This window comes from Triturus cristatus, chromosome 9 (assembly GCF_964204655.1).
Source record: "Triturus cristatus chromosome 9, aTriCri1.1, whole genome shotgun sequence".
NCBI classification, from domain to species: Eukaryota; Metazoa; Chordata; class Amphibia; order Caudata; family Salamandridae; genus Triturus; species Triturus cristatus.
In genome coordinates, this window is record NC_140592.1 from 779782113 (window position 1) to 779807860 (window position 25748).

At 41.8% G+C, this 25748-nt stretch overlaps 1 protein-coding gene across 1 annotated transcript in view; it reads left to right on the plus strand.

Annotated features, from left to right (window-relative positions):
- The window catches only part of LRRC9 (leucine rich repeat containing 9), a 597819-nt gene that overhangs the window by 372482 nt on the left and 199589 nt on the right, over positions 1-25748 (plus strand). The window contains exon 23 of the mRNA XM_085626156.1: positions 16869-16991. Within this exon, the coding sequence (XP_085482282.1) occupies positions 16869-16991 (123 nt within the window). The remainder of the gene's footprint in view (positions 1-16868; positions 16992-25748) is intronic.

A 25748-nucleotide genomic window follows, 5' to 3' on the forward strand; every position in this document is an offset into this window, starting at 1 on the left:
CACAGTTAGACCATGACTTGGTAGATATAATGCAAATAGTGCTTGGCATAAGGGCTAATAAGTTCTCCTACCTCAGATTCTGAGTTTTCTAGGCCTACCAATGCAATGGAATGTGGTTGTTAATTGAGCAAGGTTGAGGGAAATGAGGTAAGATAGGAACACAGGACTCTGAGCTAAGACCATGTTAAGGAAGGACAGAAATAGGGCATCAATATTCAAATATACAATTAAAGAACGTTCAATACTAGAAACAAATGTTTGTTCCACCTGAAGGAACTCTGTAGCAAGTCTCTGTATTTATTGCTGGAAAGTCCTATCAAATAGGATGTTGTTGTGAAGCAAAAACTACAAATCTGGATGAACCAGTTCCTGCACTGGAGCAAAGCTGGTAATACAGTTATTGTTTATTCTTTGTCAATGTCTGAAGATAGCATGATACCATAATCTCCAATTGCTGACAGGATTAACTCCAGAGATTTCCCAAATAAAGTTTTAACTTCAGACGGTGCAATATTGTCTCTGTCACCAGTTTCTCACAAGAGTTGCTTGGGTCCAAAATCTTGATGATATCCCAAAAGAGACCCCTTCAAACTGCGCAAGCCTGTCACATTATGGGTGTGGTCAGCCCTCCAGATGAGTTTAAGTTGACCACATAATAAACTAAAAGATTAACTTAACGCTCTCCTGGAACAAAGCTTTGCATGGTCTCTTCTCTGAAAACTCACTTTGTAGAAAATGAATATCTGGAAAATGTTAGAGCAACAAAGCAGAGATCCTACTGCTGGCTGGGAGTGTCTTGCTTGCACCTATCAGATAATACAGCTCCCACACGATGGCTCAACAACCGGCGAAGCAAAGACTTTAACAAAGCACCTTTAGAAAAGGGTTTTATTTTACAAAATGCAAGGACTCGATCTTTTATAATAAGGCTTGGGGTTTTATTTTACAAAATGCTCTCTAACAGAAAGGCTTTCCCAGATGCCAAATGCACAAGATTCAAATACACAAAGATATATATCTAGGCCACTCAGCTGGCCGAAACGCGTCATGTTCGAGTTTTGCACTAGATTGATGGATTAATAAACCACTACTGCGGCTGGCAGTATCAGCGCAAGAACAGTTGTCCGTCTCTCCTTTCGGTGCCGTAATGCACCTCTGAGCGGTAATTGGATGTGTATATATATACATATATATATATATATAGTTATCACAAACAACTACGACTGACTACTGGTTTCGCACTTCAAATCCTCAGGTTTATACAGTGTTATTAGATTCCTGTGCACAAGCCTTCCGGAGTGTGTCGCAGAACCACTCCACTGCGATTCAGTTGGGGAAGCAAAAAACAAAAAGGAAGGTGCACTAGGTATAGATAGTCCAATTCAAACAGAAGTCCTTAAAGTTTCCTTTTTATTTTCTTCAAATGTGAAGAGATAAAAAAACAGCCAACGCGTTTCGTTCCACACTGGAACTTCTTGAATGCTGTAGACAAGTGACATAACAACAAATAAATAACGTATACAACATATAAAAAACCACATACGTTACACCAAGTATAATACATGTAAAAAATGTAGGTACAGGGATCATATAGCGCACACAAAAGACAAAAAAAAAACATTTTTTAACACATAAAGACATTTGCAAAGGAAATTTGTTTAACATTTATAAAACATTAACCAACAAACGTGTATCTTTGTTTGTCTAGAAATATAACAAGTGTCAAAACTATGCTAATGGGGCAAACATTCACTGATTACTAAATAAAAGAAAAACCCAAAAGAGCAAGAAACGGGGGGAAGCAAAGACAGAAAGTGGTAATGAATTTACAATAATCCTTTTTAAGAAAGTGTTACGCACAACAAGTACACCTGAAGGATGGGAATAACAATAAAAAACAGTAACGGGGGAGGGGAGAGAAGGAAACAAAGAAAGAGAAAAAGGATGTAAGTATAAAGAAAAGGTAAGACAAAGATAATAGCAGATGTAGAAAGAAGAAAAAATTACTCAGAGAAACTAGTCATGAGAATCTTAATGAGGAAAGAAGCCACTCACCACAAAAATGCGTATTTTGTTTAGTTCAAAGGCAAAGAACACTTTGGTATCATCCCGTATTCATGGGAAGTTCCCGAAATCATAAGTCTAATGTAAAGGAATAATGAGCAATTGTTTGTAAACGCAAACTAAGCATGAGACAGCAAAGGACAGACACTAAATAGTCCTGGATACAAGAGGTATCTAAAAGCGCTGACAGCGCAGTAGTAAAAAATCATATTATAGGTTTAATTTGCCCTTTTCCAGAGCAAAACCCAAACATCAAGGGCTAATTTGTACATTATAAGATCTCAATAAAAAAGTTGGAAGCCATATACAGTTTCTAAAGCTAGTCCATAAGTAATGTAATAAGAGGGTCAGGTAGGTCTAATGGTAAGTATTATAAAAACAAATTGGGCTTCAAAAGATATATATATATCGCGCATTTATAAAATAACAATTTAAGATACACCTACCCACAGTATGAGTATTAAGCTTGTACTGCTAAGCATATGACACAAAATTTCAGAGTGACCGAGTTTGTCTGCTTAGATACATTGATTTATATGCTCCATAATACGAGCAGAGGTAGAAGGGTTCCCCAATTTTATTGGAAATAATAACATAATTAAAAAAGACCCCTGAGACCTTCTCCAAGATCACAAATAATATACATGAGGCGTGGCACATGTGCATAATATTAGAAGGACAACTGGAATACATTCACATGTGTGCCATGGATTGTACATGACTAATATATGTCCAAGGGATAAAGTGCGAGTGCACACATCGCAAATCCCATTTATAAGAAGTTACCCAAAAAGACGGCAAGGTTACCCGTTTCTTAAATAGTAGAAAAAAGAAGCGTTAAAAGGGGGCCAATATCGTAAACACTATCTTGTGAATGCCACCCACAATTAAAACGAAAAACAGAAAGCCAGCCCAAACGCTCCGTGCAAGGTTCAAAGTACGAGATAAATGGCTGCCAAACCTCGAATCGAAAGGGTACATAGCAAGAGAGACAGACCTGAAAAGTAATACTACTCCTTTAAGATCGCGGGAATGAAATGACCCGTTCAGAAGTTAAAAAATAGTAATGAAAATCGCAACGGGTGAATCCTACGTACGGAAACGCCACCCTTACCTAGGAAGTCCCGTATGGTCACGTAACCAGGAAATTATTCCATTCCTGCCGCCAAGAAAGAGCCATGTCGCGCCACACCGATATATATAAAGAAACTGAACACAGGAAGTGTCAGTCAGGTGATCGGCCGGCAAGGTGCATGCCTCCCGATCTCTGAAAAATCTAAAAAAGAGAGAAAGGAAAATGAGAAAGGAAGCGGGGAGAGAAACAAGAGGAGCCATGATAGAATGGTAAGCAATTCAAAGGACAAAAGTCAGATGATTGTCCAGGCAACCATTAGAAGCAGGGGGAGTTGTTATTAACCAAAAGAAAAGTATATTTAAGTATTTAAGTATTCAATATTAAATATTAAATAATCGTCACGCTGTAAGTCCCATTCCTCAAGCTATATTAAATAGAGAGCTTATCATGTATTAATATGTTCTCCCCATTCTTTGGAAAACATTTCAATTTTTTCACTTATTACACATTGGTAAGGAATTCAAAGCCTGCATGGTAATGAGGAGAAGAAAAAGCCCGCTGGTTTCCGCCTGGTAGGGAAAGAACAACAGGTGAGCTATCGGCCCTAAGCCTCATGTAATCCATATATCGCGGTCGATTAAAAAACAACAAGCAGGGCCTCAAATATAAAGGCCAATCTAAATTAGACACCAAGGGAAAATAGAATAAAGATTTTTTTAAACTACAAAAAAGAGAAAGTAAACTCTCAAGAGAAACAAATGTTTCAAGTTTCAAGACAATAATTAAAAAAATGATTGATTTGAATGGGTGTCCCTACATGAGAGAACAAAAATGTACTGGCAAGGTGCAGTTAGAAGAGTTTTAGAGTTAGCATATAGACCCAGCAGAATGGCCCACAAGCGACACAGCTACTCCAAATCCAATAAGTCTCAAGAACAAAAAGAGGGAATAATGCTAACAAGGTACAGCTTAAAGAAAAAAATGCATCTCGGAGTCAGAATTATGACCTTGCGTAATTGCCCGCAAGCGACAAATCCATTTCGACTCTAATTGCCTGAGTACCAATTCGCGGTTCGAGCTCCTCTTACTTGCAGGTACATGGTCGATACCGTAGAACCAGAAATTATTACTACCATTATGTTTATTATTGTAGTGTTCAGTAATGGGGTATCTTGTGTCCCTCTTGATTAATGCTCTCCTGTGTTCCTGGATCCGAATTTTTAAACAACGTGTAGTACTCCCCACATATATGATGTTACACTCACATCCCAAGATATACACCACGTAAGTGGTATTACAGTTGATAAAATGGGTAATATTGTAGGTCCGTGGACTATTGAAGGAAAAAGACGTTGTTTTATTTTTTCCATTGCTGCAAATATTGCAAAGGCTGCAAGTGAAAAAACCATTAGGTTTCTTAGGTATCCAATTGCTATTTCCTGAGAGGGTAGTGACATAGCTTGGACAAAGTTGTTTTCTCAAAGAGGTCCCTCTTCGATATGTAATACTTGGTCTCTCCGTAATACATTCTTTTAGTCCGGAGACCGAGGAAAGGAGATGCCAATTTTTGCGCAAGGCATTAAAGATCTTATTACTGTAAGTGGTATATTGGGTAGTAAACCTCATTTTATTGTTATTTTTTGAAGAATCATCAGGAGAAATTGTAGCACTGAAGAAACCTTCCTGTCTAATATAAAGACGACCAGGGGGAGATTTGAAAAAAGGGGTTATAGCAACAAATTACTAAATAAAGCTGAACAGAGAATCCTTGGTACAAGCAGGGATTCCACGTTACTTGACACACACACTGTACGGGACTCTTCAAAAAATAACAATAAAATGAGGTTTACTACCCAATATACCACTTACAGTAATAAGATCTTTAATGCCTTGCGCAAAAATTGGCATCTCCTTTCCTCGGTCTCCGGACTAAAAGAATGTATTACTGAGAGACCAAGTATTACATATCGAAGAGGGACCTCTTTGAGAAAACAACTTTGTCCAAGCTATGTCACTACCCTCTCAGTAAATAGCAATTGGATACCTAAGAAACCTAATGTTTTTTTCACTTGCAGCCTTTGCAATATTTGCAGCAATGGAAAAAATAAAACAACGTCTTTTTCCTTCAATGGTCCACGGACCTACAATATTACCCATTTTATCAACTGTAATACCACTTACGTGGTGTATATCTTGGGATGTGAGTGTAACATCATATATGTGGGGAGTACTACACGTTGTTTAAAAATTCGGATCCAGGAACACAGGAGAGCATTAATCAAGAGGGACACAAGATACCCCATTACTGAACACTACAATAATAAACATAATGGTAGTAATAATTTCTGGTTCTACGGTATCGACCATGTACCTCCAAGTAAGAGGAGCTCGAACCGCGAATTGGTACTCAGGCAATTAGAGTCGAAATGGATTTGTCGCTTGCGGGCAATTACGCAAGGTCATAATTCTGACTCCGAGATGCATTTTTTTTCTTTAAGCTGTACCTTGTTAGCATTATTCCCTCTTTTTGTTCTTGAGACTTATTGGATTTGGAGTAGCTGTGTCGCTTGTGGGCCATTCTGCTGGGTCTATATGCTAACTCTAAAACTCTTCTAACTGCACCTTGCCAGTACTTTTTTGTTCTCTCATGTAGGGACACCCATTCAATATCAATCATTTTTTTAATTATTGTCTTGAAACTTGAAACATTTGTTTCTCTTGAGAGTTTACTTTCTCTTTTTTGTAGTTTAAAAAAATCTTTATTCTATTTTCCCTTGGTGTCTAATTTAGATTGGCCTTTATATTTGAGGCCCTGCTTGTTGTTTTTTAATCGACCGCGATATATGGATTACATGAGGCTTAGGACCGATAGCTCACCTGTTGTTCTTTCCCTACCAGGTGGAAACCAGCGGGCTTTTTCTTCTCCTCATTACCATGCAGGCTTTGAATTCCTTACCAATGTGTAATAAGTGAAAAAATGTAAATGTTTTCCAAAGAATGGGGAGAACATATTAATACATGATAAGCTCTCTATTTAATATAGCTTGAGGAATGGGACTTACCGCGTGACGATTATTTAATATTTAATATTGAATACTTAAATACTTAAATATAATTTTCTTTTGGTTAATAACAACTCCCCCTGCTTCTAATGGTTGCCTGGACAATCATCTGACTTTTGTCCTTTGAATTGCTTACCATTCTATCATGGCTCCTCTTGTTTCTCTCCCCGCTTCCTTTCTCCTTTTCCTTTCTCTCTTTCTAGATTTTTCAGAGATCGGGAGGCATGCACCTTGCCGGCCGATCACCTGACTGACACTTCCTGTGTTCAGTTTCTTTATATATATCGGTGTGGCGCGACATGGCTCTTTATTGGCGGCAGGAATGGAATAATTTCCTGGTTACGTGACCATACGGGACTTCCTAGGTAAGGGTGGCGTTTCCGTACGTAGGATTCACCCGTTGCGATTTTCATTACTATTTTTTAACTTCTGAACGGGTCATTTCATACCCGCGATCTTAAAGGAGTAGTATTACTTTTCAGGTCTGTCTCTATTGCTATGTACCCTTTCGATTCGAGGTTTGGCAGCCATTTATCTTGTACTTTGAACCTTGCACGGAGCGTTTGGGCTGGCTTTCTGTTTTTCGTTTTAATTGTGGGTTGCATTCACAAGATGGTGTTTATGATATTGGCCCCCTTTTAACGCTTCTTTTTTCTACTATTTAAGAAACGGGTAACCTTGCCGTCTTTTTGGGTAACTTCTTATAAATGGGATTTGCGATGTGTGCACTCGCACCTTATCCCTTGGACATATATTAGTCATGTACAATACATGGCACACATGTGAATGTATTCCAGGTGTCCTTCTAATATTATGCACATGTGCCACGCCTCATGTATATTATTTGTGATCTTGGAGGTCTATGGGGTCTTTTTTAATTATGTTATTATTTCCAATAGAATTGGGGAACCCTTCTACCTCTGCTCGTATTATGGAGCATATAAATCAATGTATCTAAGCAGATGAACTCGGTCACTCTGCAATTTTGTGTCATATGCGTAGCAGTACAAGCTTAATACTCATATAGTGGGTAAGTGTATCTTAAATTGTTATTTTATAAATGCGCGATATATATATATCTTTTGAAGCCCAATTTGTTTTTATAATACTTACCATTAGACCTACCTGACCCTCTTATTACATTACTTATGGACTAGCTTTAGAAACTGTATATGGCTTCCAACTTTTTTATTGAGATCTTATAATGTACAAATTAGCCCTTGATGTTTGGGTTTTGCTCTGGAAAAGGGCAAATTAAACCTATAATATGATTTTTTACTACTGCGCTGTCAGCCCTTTTAGATACCTCTTGTATCCAGGACTATTTAGTGTCTGTCCTTTGCTGTCTCATGCTTAGTTTGCGTTTACAAACAATTGCTCATTATTCCTTTACATTAGACTTATGATTTCGGGACCTTCCCATGAATACGGGATGATACCAAAGTGTTCTTTGCCTTTGAACTAAACAAAATACGCATTTTTGTGGTGAGTGGCTTCTTTCCTCATTAAGATTCTCATGACTAGTTTCTCTGAGTAATTTCTTCTTCTTTCTACATCTGCTATTGTTTTATTTTTTCCATTGCTGCAAATATTGCAAAGGCTGCAAGTGAAAAAACCATTAGGTTTCTTAGGTATCCAATTGCTATTTCCTGAGAGGGTAGTGACATAGCTTGGACAAAGTTGTTTTCTCAAAGAGGTCCCTCTTCGATATGTAATACTTGGTCTCTCCGTAATACATTCTTTTAGTCCAGAGACCGAGGAAAGGAGATGCCAATTTTTGCGCAAGGCATTAAAGATCTTATTCCTGTAAGTGGTATATTGGGTAGTAAACCTCATTTTATTGTTATTTTTTGAAGAGTCATCAGGAGAAATTGTAGCACTGAAGAAACCTTCCTGTCTAATATAAAGACGACCGGGGGAGATTTGAAAAAAGGGGTTATAGCAACAAATTACTAAATAAAGCTGAACAGAGAATCCTTGGTACAAGCAGGGATTCCACGTTACTTGACACACACACTGTACGGGACTCTTCAAAACTGTGCGAAACTTAGATTTTATGAAGTTCATATCCGAAAATGCTGATTCACAAAGATAGGTAGAGCCAAATAGGGAAAAAAGTTTCAATGCATCTGTGTGGATGTTCTTAAACTTTTCAGCATCCACAAGACTCCAGAAATTAATGTCAGATTTCCTTGATTTCAATTCAATGTCATTTTGAAGTGTGACAATCTCCATTTCCATTGTGGCAGAGTCAAGGTTCAAAAGCACACTAATTTTCTCTGAAATGTCACTAACATCCACTTCCATGAAGGGGTTTGAAGTGAACATCACACAGGGCTCCAGTTGGTCAAAATCACTAAATCTGTCACTGAACTCTTGATTAAGCCTCATGAGGAGGCTACTGTATTTTTCTATTTCCAGGACCTCAGCCTCAGCTTTGTTTTCTGAAAGGATTTGGAGCACAGAGGGAAAGTGCTGCATCTTTCTTTTCTGCACATGCTGTATCAAAAGGTTAAGTTTTGATTTGAAACTTTTCACAGAACTTACCATGTTGGTTATTGTCTTGTTTTTGCCTAGCAACTCGTAGTTCAATACATTTAACTTTTCTGTCACATCTGTCAAAAAGGCGAAATCGAGCAACCATTGAGTGTTTGATAACAGTGTGGTATCTTCGTTTCTAGACTCCATAAAAGCTTTGACTTCTGGCAATAGCGAAAGGAATCTTCGCAGTATTTTTCCCCTGCTAAGCCATCGGATATGAGTGTGCAGTAAAAGGTCACCATACTCGGCTGATAGTTCTTCAAGGAACAATTTGAAGGTTAGGTGCTGCTTGGCCTTTTCACAAATTGAATTAATAATTTTAACAACAGGAGTCATGACATGATCAAACCCCATTACCTTGGCACATATTGCCTGTTGATGTATAATGCAATGGTAGTTCAATAACGGAGGGAAATCTGGATCTGCTGTACAATTGGCAATGAAGCCAGAATGACGCCCTATCATTGCGGGTGCACCATCAGTGGTTATCGCCACTAACTTTTTCAATGGGACATTTTGTTTCACAAAATAATTTTTCACCTCATTGTGAATGTCAGATCCTCTGGTTGTGGTTTTCAAAGGCAACAATGTTAAAAATTCCTCTTTATCAGTAAAATCTTCAAAAACCATTCTAACGACCATTGCCAACTTTGCAATATCGCTTGCATCAACAGATTCATCACATTGAAGAGAAAAATATTTTCATGTCTTTAAATCGCGCTCTAACTGCTCCATCATGTTGGTCGATAATGCAGATACCCTTCTTGCCATAGTGTTTGACCGTAACTGCACATCTGAAATGGCAGACATAATTTCAGGGCTATTTTTAAAGTCTTTGAATATGGAGTTGGCCATTAGAAGCATTGCTTCCTTCACAACGGCTCCATCTGAAAATGTTGCTTTGTGCTTAATCAAGTGATGAGTAACTACAAAGGATGCTTCAGTAGCCACAGTGGCTTTCTTCGTGGGCTTCGTAAAAAATGATTGCTGTGTCTGCAATGCAGATTTCAGTTCTTTTACTTTTTGTGACCTCAGGCTGCTTCCTTTAGGGAACTTCCCCTCAAAATGCATGTTCTTGGTTGAAAAATGCCTCTCAACATTGCCCTTTTTTCCCACTGCAACGTTTGCTCCACAGATTAAACATACACAGTTGTCTTTAATTTGTGTAAATAAAAATGTGTTCTCCCACTCTTGATGGAAGTAGTAAGTCTTGCTCTTTGCCCTTTTGGAGGGACCTGGCTCTTCGTCCATGTCCATGATTAGCGGTTAAGGCTGTAAGCAAGAGTAAAAATGTTGAGTATGTGTGCCCTACCTATGCTAATAATACTGCAACACAATGCCTCCCCTTTCTTCATCATCACACATGACAGCACCTTGAAATGCATAAGATGAAGGTGCACTGTACAAAATCTATGAGGCCACACAAAGCCACCCTGTGTGGCCTTTAATGGCCTCATAGATATGGAGGCAAGGCAGTGCAAATCGATGTGCTGCGTTACTCTCTACCTACCGAGTCTACCCCAGCGAGGCGTTCTGTGAGTGGACCATGGGTGCCCCTTCCTGTATATAAAAACAAATCTGTCTGCAACACAGGCACCCTTGCACCATGGCACGCGGGGTGCCTGTGTTGGCACTAGGGGGCAGCAGTTTGTGTGCCAGTGCAGGGAAAGAATAGGAATGCATCATTTTATGTTAAAATTTAAATGCAGTGCATTCACTTCCACAACAGTGAGACAAAAAACTAAAGCACAAGCCAAAACAGTGACACAACAAAAGCACAAGCCGTGCAAGCGGAGGCCAATGCTTGTCGGAATGGGACAGGAAAGCGGCCCTGGCACCAAATTAGAAGTAGCCCCATAAGCCGGGCCTGGTGGCTCAGTGCACTAAAGCAGCCACTGCAGGGGCCTGTGTCCGACCTCATGGTCACAGGTTTAAATTCCAGCGGGTCCACTCAGCCTTTCATCCATTTGAGGTCGATAAAATGAGTACCATTGAGTTGGGTAACAATAAACATCTGTTATTCAGTGCAAGGACACCTTCGGGTAATCGTGCGCTTTACAAATAGACCTGTTATGTTATGTTGTTAATATAGGGCAGGGCGGCAGGCAAATCAAATAGTCCCAGCCAGAGAATACTTGTCCACTACAAACACTATACTACAAGTACCTGCAGATACAAAAGAAACTCTGAGTAACTTGGAGACAGAAGGCAATATGATAAAATGATGGTAAAACCTTTGAGCTGATCAAACAAAGCTACCATATCTGAAAAGAAGAGATTAGCTCCCTTGCACTGATCATACATGACAGCAAGTTGGCTAGCTTTTGTTTTTGCAATTACAACATGCCTCTGAGCATGACTGGAGTCTCTCCCAGGCCACACCACACCAATGACCCAGCCATGGAAGTGTAACATGGTTTCAGTGCTTATGAGGAAAACATTTTAACACTTGGACGTGATTAGGAACCCTAAAGTTAAACTTACATAAGACATAGCCTCTGAAAGTGCGGAAGGGTCATGGCACAAAGGGACAGATTTTGATTGTAGGGAAGCAGACAGGAAGACAACTTTAGACATGAAGAGGTCAGAAAGGTCTGCAAATACAAAGCAGCGATGAGCTGAAAACGAACAGAAAAAGTATTGATTGAAGATGCATGATTTCTCAAAGATGTAGTAGTGTGCTGGTGGCTTCAATGAGATACTGAATGTTACTTGTGGGATGGTGTATTATTCTTTAACATCCAGTAGAATTTTACACTGTGCTGTGTTCTCGTTGCAGAAAGTGGAATCTTTAAAACAGGTCTTCCGTTGTGGGGCTGACACAGGCTCTCCAGATGTCCCTGCTCCACAGACTCAGAGATATCTCGCTACTCTAGAACTGAAGCCCCCTTCTGTGCTGCAACCACGTTTCTCTACTCAGGCTTGCCCCCTGGTCTCCCCACCAAGGCCCTCATTCCAGATTAGTGTCAAAGAAGTTACACAAGAAACTGACCACAAGCATATACTGAGAAAGCAGATCAATCAAAACCATTACAAAATTGCATGCCATTAAAAATAAACGGTGGAATGAACCTTTGGTATTCTACTTACTATGCTGTTGGCGCAAACGTCATTCCACTGGGGCGTATGTGAGTGAGGACATATGACCATACATTTGTCTACAGTCAAAGCGCATGCACGCACCAATTAGGGTACATAGGCGCTGACCTAGAATCATGTGACAAACCTCGTGGCGCTGTATATGCTGCAAAAACCTCTGGAAGCAAAGAAGCAATGCTATGGAAAAAAATGCCTGGGGAGCAGAGATATTTTAAATTAGAAATAGACAAGTATTCTAATCCTTATGTGTAGGGTAAAAGCATCCAGTGTGGGTAAATATCTATTCTAGAGAAAAATCCGATTGGCCGCACTCTGCTAGTCCTACCAGCGTGTTACCCCAAAGAATTGTGGTCCATGAAGTAGCGTCGGCGGGTACGCCTGTACCAAAAGTTTAAAATGAAAATGAGTGGCGCGTTAGCCATCCCTGGACACGTGTTTCGAGGTAGTTGCCTCTCGTCAGCAAGGAGTAGGTATGTGTGTAGGGTTGCTGCGTAGGCTGCCAAAAAATATTCTCAGGTAAAGTACCACTCAAGGCGCGCAGGTGCGTAGCCATGGGCTCGTCAGCCCCACCGGCTCAAGGGAGCCTGAATATAAACAAAAATCCGATTGGCCGCACTCTGCTAGTCCTACCAGCGTGTTACCCCAAAGAATTGTGGTCCATGAAGTAGCGTCGGCGGGTACGCCTATGCCAAAAGTTTAAAATGAAAATAAGTGTCCCTATTCTAGAGAGTAGAGAGGTAGGGCACGTATGTACAAAATTTGTATACATAATTTCATGATATTCGATTATCCGACTCAAATTACTAAAATGTGTAAGGGAGACAATGAAAGACCCTAGAACAGAAGACAGAGCAATTTCACCACGGATTTCAAGATGCAGTGACAGAGCAATACAGCACACAGCCTCAACCCGCAGTACTATTGACCTGCTCATTATGTTCACATTGTCAGTGCCCCATTCACGACTGGAGAGGAAGTGCAAAAGGAAAAGAAAGCAAGGCTGTAGGCTTCTCCATTAATATAAACTTATACCAGAATCCCCATAACTTCTGACAACCCCGGCCTAATCATATGCTCCCAGGTACCCATTATATCCCATCTAGGGTAGCTTCCTGAAATATTTGTATTCCAACCATGCATTTTCTTATGAGTGTAATAAACTACTAACCACTGTGAATATATCCGCATCCACTAAAATGTTCCCCCCCTATAACTGGGAATTAAATGCCGATATCTAATGGTAGCAGCATGTCCTCCAGGTAAGTCGCTTATTATTCAGCAGTCTTCAAAAACTGCATGGATAGTTGTCTGGGAGAGAGTTTGTTTTATGGAGCTTTTACAATTGTTGCATGCACACAGTTAATGCGTGCACCCGCGGGCACTGGGTAAAGTTAAACTGATTCTAAGCTTTTAAAGATGGGTACGCGCTTTGTGAGCGCTGTCATGCGTGGCTAGATTCAGTGTAGCAGGCGAGGTTTCCCTGACTAAACCTTGTGTGGTGGTCGGGGGGGTTCTTGCAGGGCGGAGGATTAGGTCAGCTCTCTTCTCTCGCTCCTTCTAGTAGAGGTGCCCTGGTTTAAATTAGCAGCTCCCCTCACAATGTGATCTCCACTGCCAGGGCAGACACCTCCTCCTTTATATACGTTCATACTCGACCTCAATTATCAGTGTCGGGAGCCGTCTACCATTCTCCCTCAACCAAATGTCGTCTACTTATTATGTGCAAGACAAAACGTTTTGCCAGCATAATTATGGCACCCTCTAGTAACGCTTCCACCTGGGGCCTCTCGCACTTATAATCTGCCTGCCCTGCCTAAACTAAGAGTGTTGTGGCTTACCTGCTGCGAGTCTGGTGCAAGGTTGTACGCGCAGGTGCGGCAGTTTCTTTCGGCCTGCAAACTGCTTCACAATGCTCCACCCTGCCACGCCTGCTTGAGCTCCGCACTCGCACAATGGACAGTGCGTGCCAGTGGAAAAGGCAGGGGGCGCGTAAACACGAGTCACGAGACTCTGCGCGCGCCCTGTCACAAGACTCAGGAGAGGAACAACAACATCCTCTTTGGCCCGCCCCACCCCAGCTAAGCTCAAGCCAATCGGAGCAGCTGCTTTGGGTGAGGGCGGGCACCGGACACTGAAAAAAGCCTAAATAGCCCAAATAACACTAATGGGCTACTAAATTGAGCAGCACTCGGCGCGAGGTACTCACAGGGTCTTGGCGAGCTACCGGTAGCTCGCGATCGACCGGTTGGAGACCCCTGCACTAGAAGGTTGGGGAAAGACCTCCACCTTGGCCAGAGGAATCTTACCAGAACTGGCCAGGTTCCAAGCAAGCATTCCCACGGCAGGAAGGAGTTCTCACGTCCCCTTCTCCAAATCTTGCATGTTCCAGTCTGTATCTTGACGAAGCTCACAAAGCCTTTCAGAGTACATTAAACAAAAAACAATCCTTGAACGTGAATAACCCAAACAACTTGCAAGCACTGCTGTGCACGCAGAAAAGCTGAAGCAAGGCAAAGTCAGGAAAAAGGATGACATGAGGCCATGTCAAAGCCAATAGTAAGAACTTCATAATTCTCATCAATGTACAACACAATGCACAACTGTGCACAACTGCTTATAGATTCACATACTTCATCTCTCAATGTACAACACCGAGTACATGTGTGCATCACTGCCCACAACACTGCACTTCTAAACCAAAAAGTAGGTTCCACACCTCTCTCTCCCTTTCACGCTTTCAAATGCACATCCCACACTTTCTGTTCTTGGCAAGGCTGTTGTACTCCGTGACAGCTCCCACTGTAAGACAGCAAGATTACAAGAAAGAAAGTAACTTGTAAGAGAAGCAAGGCATATGCAGGACATCGTACATCCAGGCTAGGATAAAATAACACACTAAAGTCAGTTAAAATAATGGTAGTCAAAGGTCATCACAGGGTGTCAAACCACAAGAGAGCCTCTAGCACTACAGGGAGTATCAATAACTGGTAGTTAAGAACAGGTGAGGCCTCCCTTTATAGACTGGCCCCGCCCAAGATGGGTGCTGCCTAATTTGGAGAATGGACGGGAGCTTCCCTTCTTTGGAATGTGCGGGCCCTCCTTGGCAGTCGAGAATGGGTGGGCCCCCCCTTTTATAGACACACTCTGTTCAAGATGGCTTTTCTGGATGGGCAACGCAGCAGGACAACATTTGACCCCGGAAGTGTTTGAGGACACAGTGGTTTCTTTTGCAAACAGTTGCCTTGCCAGATGGAAGAAGCCTGACAATGCTGCAACACATGATGAATGCAGTTGGCGACCAGGCCCCTTGTGGGTACAGCACATTTGAAAACACAATGAGGTGCTGACAATGGGGGTCTTGACAGTATCAGAGAATTCTGATTATCTGTAGTTTGGGTTTTACTTAAACATTTGTGGTGAAGATATTTAGTTACGAGAATTGATTCCTTGGGTTGAGGTGCTGCTATCAAATACTAAGGTTAAGTGACGGAATTTATCTTAATGTTGTGTTTTGGTGCCCCCAAAGGCTTAACCTCAAGCAATTATCTTACCTACAGCAACATAGGAGTACTAGTTCTAATATGACTCCCCTGTTCTTCTCTGTGACTTACTTTTGACAACTTAAGAAACTGTTTAAATCTCTTGCCTTCCTTCACTGCCCTGAACTGGTGCATGGGATGTATGTAATGCTTCTTTGGCCTGCTTCCATTAAAAAACTGCTAGATCAGCTAATCATTTGGAGGCTAAGCTGGACATGCATTGTCTCATGGTGGAACATCTACATTTAACCTATATCTGACGTAGAGAAACTAAAGAAACCTATTGTCAGTCATGTAGTTCAACATAGTTTTACAAAAATAGAAAACAAGAAAAAGCCTGTAAGACAAATAAGTGTGTCTAGCTTTAGTAGGACGGCTTTCCATTTCTCCCACATATATTTTCTTTGCTGGTTCCTCTTCAAGTGCCTATAGATACTGATATAGAAGAGAATGGCGAAGCATTTAATACTGCCACATGACTGACTGCCCAGGATTCTTTCAGTCAAAAAGCAATCCATGTGAGCAGCAAGGTATATTATTACTAGTTCCTTCTTCAAGTCCTGAAAATTTGTGAGCATTAGTTCTCAGACGACAAGCTCTTGGAAAGTGAAGTATGACATTTTCATCCTCAGGATCAATGCTATATGGGTCCATCAGACATTTTTAAAAGTCTTTTCACTTATATAGTCAGGAGATGCACCCATTTATAAGCAGAGCTATATACAGTTATTTGCACAAACTAAATCAGGTGGTGGCAATGAAGGGCCTGTATTCATCGCTACACCTTTGGGTATCACAGAGCCTCTTTCTCGGTCTATCTGGACATGCACATAATGCTGCTTGTTTTGTCTTTGCATCATCAGGTCTTTAGGGCCGCCTTTTGACCAATTTCTGTCTGTGCAAATATTATTGTTTGCTTTTGACATAAAAGAGAGTAACTTACTTCCCTCAGCTGCCTCTTTTCTCTCCATCATGGGAGCAAAAAAGAAAGCTTCTATCCCGTGGCACCTCTGAAAAACAAAAAAACATAATCATGTGATTTATCGACTGCCAATACTTTGTTTGGTATTTAGCTATGCTGGAATGTCAAAAACAAGGCAAATCCGGAATTAAGTTTTTTTTTTGTGAAACATAAATTGATTTAATGCTAGATTCCAATGCCAGAGTTGGAAACAAAGTTTTTATTGGCTTTGCAGCTAGATATTCTATTTGAACATGTAATGCTTAAACTAGTTTTTATTTTATTTGTCTCCATTAGGTTGCATATTTAATGTTCTAAATGTGTTACAAAAAGAGTATACATAACATCATAATAATGTGAAGTATTGACAACATTGCAAACCTTTTTAAAATACCTCACTGATACCAATAGACCTTGCATGAATGTTATTGTATTCTTTGATTTGTGTAATATATTTTTTAAGTTAGTGAGTTACTCTGCTGACAAGACTATTTCAAAATGCTTAATTCATGTGTTTTATATCCTAGAATTTAAATAATCTTGTAATTCTGGACCTGCATGGAAATCTCATATCAAAAATACAAGATCACTATAGATTGTTTGTAATCTTCCATCTTCCGGCACTGAAAGCTTTAGATGGAGTCACAGTGGTAAGTTACCTATCATTTGCAATATACTTTACATACATGCATGGCACAGAAAACTAAACAATTTACATACTAGTGCTTAGGTTTAAACTTTTTCATTCACGTTTGCCATGTTTCAGCTCTTCAACCAGGAAGCTTAACTTTTGTAAGGCAAATATGTTTATTAGTGGCAAAGAGAGTATACAAAACACTATTGGGAGAGAGAAAACATTAAGGCGAAATTAATTCAGTAACCATCAAATAGCAGGATTATTCAATGCATTATGATGGACCACCTTTGCATCGATTTTTTCAAGTTCCTTCTGAGTGAAGCCCAGTTTTCCCTCGGTAAATTCTGGACGATTTTGCTTCCCTACTCCGTCCTCTCGACTCCCACAAATATTTGGAGAGACAGAGGCCAACATGGGCAAAGTGATGCATTTATCTCTACGTTTTCCTTAAGAAAATGGGTAAGAACCTATTCCAATACTCCACAGTGTGACACCAAGAAATATCATTTTTTTCAGCAGTAAATACTATTCCATGTGCAATAATATTGAGCACTTTTCATACTCCATCAAGCAGTGTTTCTTCTACCCTCAACGCGTGGTAGCCTCTACTGCATAATCTGGCCAACATCCAGAGAAGGTGGATGTACAATACTCAAAATATAGAAGACCAATTTATGGCTAATAATAGTGAGCCTTACAAAAGTAACGTTTAACTTACGTGTTTGACAACCAATGAAAACAATATGTTGATGTAAAGATAAAATGTGTTTATATGAAATCAATCTGTACATATATTTGTTCATGTCAACATTTTATTTGGAGCGTGTCTCTCAATAATCATACGTTCAGACATGTATTACTATAATGAAAATTTGAAACTTCGTATTACTGTTGCCTTAGTACAGACTAACCAAAGAAAATATTACTTTTGGCCTCACAGCTTCCATGTTGCAATCCTTTTATAGACGGAAACTACTGTACAACTGAGAATGCCTATTTAATGACATTTCCTCTTATTGCACAGTTTTACCTACACAGAACATGCACAGGCCCTTTGCAATCTGAAAGGTACACAACAGCACACCACTGAGGGAAAAAGAATATTATTCAGTGACCCCTTGTGTACTAATTACTAAAACAAAAAAAGTTGATGGGTGGAATGCTTGCAAAAGCCACTCTCGGGTCGCATTCTGTTTTTCTTGGTCATTGCACCATGGGATTCATCAGTGAAGTTCAGCTTGAATACTATAGACTGATTACTATATGTACAAAACAAAATAGGGTGTACCCATGGACGTTGATTCACCAAAATCCCACGTTAGCGGAAATTACATCCTATATCCTTTGACCTTAATGATGTTATAAGAAGTGACATCATAAGACCTTTGACCTGGCTTCGTCCCAAGAAGTGATGTCACATAACCTTAATCCGGATGACATCACAATAATTAACATTGCTGAAGTTACATAATTGCATAATTGGTATTATATAGTCTTCTAGTGGTTAACAACGGGTGGGGGTTTCTCTTCCCTGAAGATTATTTTAACAAAATGGGCTTTACCAGTGCATTTTAATGCACAATTTTCACATAAATATGCTAAAAAGCCATAGTCTATTCATGGTGTGCCAAGCTACTAAAATCTGACAGTCCCCATGAGTTCACCCAAGTATGTTTTTAAAATGTTCTATTGGTGCCCCCTCATGTCAAAAATTACCTCCATTGTTAGGACCAGCATTTTGCCATGGTGGCCCCCTTTGCCCAAATATTACATACAATATGCCAGTGCCAGAATGTAATCCAAATACTGCTTCTCTTGCACTATGGAGGTACCTTATGTCAAAGGTTATGTCTTAATATGTAATGGACCACATTTTGTCATGGATGGCCCCATGACCTTGCCACAGTTGTCTTCCCATATGCCAAGAATTTGCTCCAATGTGCCATCACAGTAATTTGCCACAAGTACTAACTATGCCAAGAATTTCCTTCAGGAGGCCTGCACTGGCATTTTTTCATGAGTGCTTCATGCCAACATTTACCTAGAGTGGCAGTAGTAGCATTATGTAGAGGGTATCCCAAATGCAAGTATTGCCTCCAGTATTCCAGTGCCAACATTTTGTCCAGTGTGCTTCTATATGCCAAGAAGCATGCCAGGTCCAAGACTCTTTGGTATAAGCAACACAATTGTATGTGGAATATCGACAAGATAATTAACACAAAAAACCTCTCTTAATGATGGTGTTATATAGGTTTGCACTAGCACTTTAATAAATTCATCACCTTCTTTTTGTTGTAGTTTTGGACAGAGCACGATGAACATTTTATAAGAATTCTCCACCGCCATACAAAAGAACTTCATTTCTCAACAGCAAGGGGAAAAATACGGCAGTGACGATTTTGTAATGGGGAAGATAAACAGTGGTGATGCACTAAGCACCCTTATTCCGTGATTCATGTCCATGGGGAACAAATGCATCGGGCGTTACATTCTCTGTTTTTAGCAATAAATTAAGCAGAATAAATTTCCTTCTGGAGTGTCTTGTCTTTGCTGCTATTTGGCGACAATTGTGAGAAATATTGACTGGTGTGGCCCTGTAAATATCTCAGTTCCACGTATGAACACAAATACGGTACTCCAGGCTGCTCTATAAGTTGCAAATATATTTCTTAGCACATAATACATTTTCAACTTATAAAGCAGCCTGGAGTGCTGTATTCGAGTTCATACATGGAACCGATAGTTGGATGTGCGATTGCGCAGGCGCATGTTGAGGGGCAACCCTGATGTTCAGGAAACACACCTGCAGCCGCACCAAAGAAGTGTGTGTATATGTATGTGTGTAGGTGTGTTTTTTCTTATTTTTTAACTTTTTGGGGGTCCCTCAAGGACCCCATTTAAAAAAAAAAACTATATTTTTACGGGAGCGAACCCTTAAAAAGCCCCCTTTTTTATTACTCTTACCACCCTATGCTCCTATCCACCCTAAACCCTAAAATACCTTTACCACCCTATACCCTTACCACCCCTAAATCCTAAAAATACCCTAACAAGCCAATACCCTTACCCACCCCTAAACCCTAAAATATGCATACAAACCAATACCCTTATCCACACCTAAACCCTAAAAATACCCTTACCACCCTACACCCTTACCCTGGCCTGAACCTAAAAATGCCCTTACCATCCCTAAATGTATATCTATCTATCTATCTATCTATCTATCTATCTATCTATCTATCTATCTATCTATCTATCTATCTATCTATCTATCTATCTATCTATCTATCTATCTATCTATCTATCTATCTATCTATCTATCTATCTATCTATCTATCTATCTATCTATCTATCTATCTATCTATCTATCTTAAAAACCCTGACGTGTTTTGGAGCTCCTGCTCCTTATTCATAGGGAAAGATGACAGTCCATGGATGCACTCAACACGCCTTTCCTCTCTTCTGCATGCTGCTAATTAGTTGCCCTCCGGTGAGCCTCACCGGTGAGTAAAACATTATGTGCATGCTGGGAGTTGTAGTGCATGTTGGTGCCGATTCAGCCCCACCAGTGGGGTCCGCATTCTGACAGTTATTTATTTGATTGATTTCAATGCCCTCCAGTAGGCCTCAGAACAAAAGGCCGGTTTTGAATAGTGCATCTTCCGTACTGCTGTTAGGGTTGGAACAGTACCAAACCCCGCAGACCCATGTTACCTTCTGCAGGTGGTGCAGTACTCCACGGCCGGACTGCTGTGTTGAAATATTATTCCAAGGTGCCCTGATTTGAGGACGCACTCCACAGAAGATGATTCAACTGAAACTTTATTGGCAAAATCAGCACTTGTGTTCCAATTCTTTAAAACACTGACGCGTTTCGGAGCTCCTGCTCCTTATTCATAGGGAAATCTGACTGTCCACAGATACTCTCAACACGCCTTTCCTCCCTTCTGCATGCTGCTCATTAGTTGTCCTCCGGTGTGCCTCACAGGTGAGTAAACATGATGTGCATGCTGGGAGTTAGTTGTAGTGCATGTTGGTGCGGATTCAGACCCACGAGTGAGGTCCGCATTATGACAGTTATTTACTTGATTGATTTCAGAGCCCTCCAGTGCGCCTCAGAACGAAAAGCCGGTTTTGAATAGTGCATCTTCCGTACTGCTGTTAGGCTCGGAACGTGGTAATGCATGTGTGGTAAAACCTACGTGGTAAAGGCAATGCGTAGTTAACCCTGTCACTGTGGAGTTTTGTAAAAACGAAAAGAAAATGGCCTTTGTTTGGGGTTTGTTTTATAACGTGTCATTCAGGGAGAGAGACTGAAAGAGACAGGTACAGACTGTCTGTCCCTATTAAAGTCCGGGTGTCAAAGTAAAAGGGCGCATGAGAAGTCTGATATATGTTTATTCTGTGAATTCTCAGCAGTGGCAGCCACCACATAGAAAAAGTGGTGGGGCGAAGGCGCGGGGGAGGAGCACGGGATGGGGTGTATTAGAGGGGGACTATAATAATATAATACGACTCCCTGTCCAATCCCCGCGCTGCTCCGCTCAAGTCAGGGAGTCTGTGGGGTTTCACTAACTCTGCTGTTTAATACAGCTGGGTTAGAGAAACCTAAGTGTGCATGTGTGTTTTGGCCGTCCCTCCCTGCATATGCTGGCTGAGCCACTGGCTTAAAAATAAAACGATAATGAAATATCATTTCATTGTTTTGCTACTGGCTCTGAGCCAGTGGGGCGATGCTCCTCCGCCATTGCAGATTCTCAGAATAAAACAGTGTCACATTCTCCTATGAGCATTAGTAATACATTAGTAATGCTCCCTTCGTTAATTCACAAACTTAATGTTCGAGGCATATGAGCTGCTGCAGTCACATTATTGCATTAGATCGCCGTCTAGTGTTGGGTCCGGATGTTGCCCGTTGTTGTCTTGGAAGAGTCTTCGAGATCTCACGAGATAGGTGACTCCTCCCCTGGACTACAGTGCGCATGGACAGCTCCTCCATCGTCAGATTGTTTTTTTCCGCCATCGGGTTCGGATGTACTTCTGCGACGCCAACTTCGATTCCGAAGTTTTCAACTTTCTTCAAGGCAAATCCAAGTATCTTGACGGGATTGCTCTCCGGTCGATACCCTAGAACTTTACAGACTTTATTTCTCATATTTCCATTGACGCAGGCCTCCGGGCCTATCGACGCCACTCGGACCTCGGGCCCATGGAAAGGCCCCCTTCAAAAAATGCCCCCAGTGTGGTGCTAAATACCCACACACGGATCATCACCCGGTGTGCAACAGATGCCTATCTCCGGAGCATAGAGAAGAAGACCGCTCAGCCTGCGCACTCTTCCGTTCCAAAAAGACAATCAGGAACCGAAGGGCCCATCGACAAGCGATGCATCGGCAAGGAGCGGCACCGGCACCGGAACTGGACGATATCTTCGACGACCCCTCGGATGCCGAGGACTCGGACGATCTACAGCTTCGCACAGTCGAAGAATCGGGCTCAGATGACCCAATCCCATCGGGGCAGCACGTGAGTACCGATGCCCCTGTCCCAATCACCCCACATAAGGCTCCGGTCAAGACATCGCCACAAGGCCTTCGTCACGATCGAAACATCCCTTCGGAAGCCCCACCCTCGGGCCCGGCTCCGAAGATAACAGAAAAGTCTTCCGGTAGCTCGGGACCGGGCAAACCGTATCTCCCTACACCCAAAATGCCTTCGGCGGCGAGAAAAACACATCCGGCGCCGAAAGACTCGACTGTTCCCAAAAACGTCGAGCCGAAGCTTCTCGAGTCGAAAAAGGTCGATCCCAAGAAAAATATCGACCCGAAAAAGTTAATCGACCCGAAAAAGACTAACGACTCCAAAAAGGTCACCGAGCCTAAAAAACAGATCGAACCCAAGAAAACGGTCGATCCGAAAAAGGACGTCGAAGTCAAGAAAGCTCCCGAACCGAACAAAAACAAGGTTCCCGAGCCAAATAAGTCGAAGCCGAAGCCTACAAATCCTTCGACTCCCAGCAAAAAACACCAAAAATCTTCGGTGCCGAAACCACCAAATACAGAGGAGGAGCTGTTTTTTCCGGATCCTGTCAATCCAAAACAGAAAAGAATCATCATAGACCCTAACACAGGTCATGTGGTGCTCCACAAGAGGAAAATTCATCCTGCATTACCCTCTCCTATTCCTCTAAAAAGGAAGGACATTGCTACTTCTCCTATTAGGCCTGTCACCCCTCCTCCTCTCTCTCCTGTTCTGCCTTATGTGCCATACACACCCCCCATGCCTCCACAGCCTGTTGGGGACCCAGATGACGACATAGATAATGATCCACAGGACCCTTATGACGATCCTGATGACCCAAATCCCAACCTGGACACATGGGGAAATCCATACTCACCAGACAATAACACACCTCTTCTAGACCCCCCACCATACCCTTCAAAACCATCCCCTCCTGATGACACCATTGCATTTCATCAGTTAGTGGACAGGGCTGCTAGTTTCCACGGGGTAGATATGCATGCTGACCCTCTGGAAGAGGATTTCTTGCTGGACACCTTCCCAACCAAAGAAAGAACTGTCCGCACTTTACCCATGCTCAAAGGGGTTCTAAAACATGCACCAGAAATATTCAAAGACCCCATTAGGGCTAGGATACTCAACCCTAGACTGGAAAAGAAATATAGAGCAGCACCCTCCGACCCTACATACATCAAGGGTCAACTACAGCTGGACTCTTTAGTAGTTGCCAACGCACGAAAGAGGGCAAACTCACAAACCACTGGCGATGCCGCACCACCAGAAAAAGAGTCCAAACTACTAGAGGCATCAGGGAAAAGGGTGGCTTCACAAGCAGCCAACACCTGGAGAATAGCTAACACACAAGCATTGTTAGCTAGATATGACAGGGCACACTATGACAAACTAGAGGAGCTGCTACAACATCTCCCTGACCCATATAAACAACAGGCAACTGATCTTATCCAAGAAGGAAAGTTCATCACTAATGCCTCGATAAAGTGTGCTCTAGATGCAGCTGACACAGCCTCTAGAACAGTCAATACAAGCGTAATGTTAAGAAGACACGCCTGGCTTCGCATATCAGGTTTCAAACCTGAGGTGCAAACCACTATTCTCAATCAACCCCTTAACCAAGAGTTCCTGTTCGGGCCTGAAACAGATGTCCTACTAGACAAAATGAAAAAGGACACTGACACCGCTAAATCTATAGGTGCACTGCAGTCTTACCAATCCAAACGTTCCTTTCGTAAATCCTCCTATAGAGGTACAGGGAGAGGGAATAACACACAAACCTCTCAACCTTTCCAAACTACCTCTCAAAACACATTTCAAAAAGGCAGAGGAGGATATAGAGGAAACAATTCTAAAGGCAGAGGTAGAGGTAACAACAACAACCGTACCTCCACCACTCCTAAACAGTGACCTCCTACACCTGCCTCCAGACCACTTAACACCAGTCGGAGGCAGATTATCACAGTTCCTACCTGTCTGGGAATCCATCACAACAGACAGGTGGGTGAAGCAAATGATCCATTCTGGTTACTGTCTGGAACTTACATCTACCCCACCCAACATACCACCCAAACACAGACCAATGTCAGAGGAACATTCCATACTATTGCAACAAGAGGTCTTAGCAATGCTACAAAAGCACGCTATAGAACCAGTTCCTCTGCAGCAACAAGGAAAGGGAGTTTACTCCCTCTATTTCCTAATCCCCAAAAAAGACGGCTCCCTCAGGCCCATTCTATTTTTTTTTTTTTTTTTTTTTGAAAAACCTTTATTGATATTTCAATCAATTACACGTATGGGCCTATAACCCCCGGGGCCGGCCGCTAAACAGTCCGAGTCACAGAAGGCAATTTTATCACAGTCAGCACCTCGGGGAGCAGAATCTCCACGCTAGCCTACTCTCAGTCTCTGAACAGCCCAATTAGGAGATCAGGATAATAAAGGTTTACATTTTATAATAGAGGAGGATGGAAGGATCAGGTGCCAAACAGTTTCCCAGCAGCGAAAAATGGCAGGCAGAATGATGAACGTAAACAGTAAACAGCAGTCTATCTAAGCAATGGCGCTGAAACAGGAAGTTCAGGATGTGGAGGAATATCAAGGCCATTTGCGCCTGCAACCCCCTGCCCTAAGACCCAGGAAACACCACGGAAATTATGGCACACAGGAAACAGCAGTGATTAACGACAAAGGAGTTCCACCATGCTGATCCCAGAAAAAAACAAAGAAGAATAAGAGAAGAAAAGGAGGCCATGGAAAAAAAGGGGTTAAAGACTAAAGAATCCCCTCCCCCAACCCCCCACCCTGCACCTCTGCAGATGAGTACGGCCCCCCCCCCCCAGCAGTGTGCCTGTCGCCCCGGAACCAGACCCGAAATATAGAAGAAACAGAGAAAAAGGAGTAAGAAAAGAGCCCCCACCAGACGGGGGGGTAGAGAGAGTATTAATAAACTGGAGGAGGGCCTGCAAAACATGCCCCCGGCTTCTCCCTCCTGCACCATATGTTTCCCCGCAAAGCATACAATAAACAACACAAAATCGATCCTGTCAAAGGAAAGTAAGGAGCATTATGCACTTAGTACACTAACAATTATGCCGTGAGAGCACGCAACCCCCGAGCCCGCCCGCCTATTAGATGACCACCTCTGAAGGATCAGCCTTATCCTTGGCCACTCTTTGCAAATCTACCCATGCATACCCATCTACCCAGTGCCATGTCCAATGTTACAAGGAAGAGG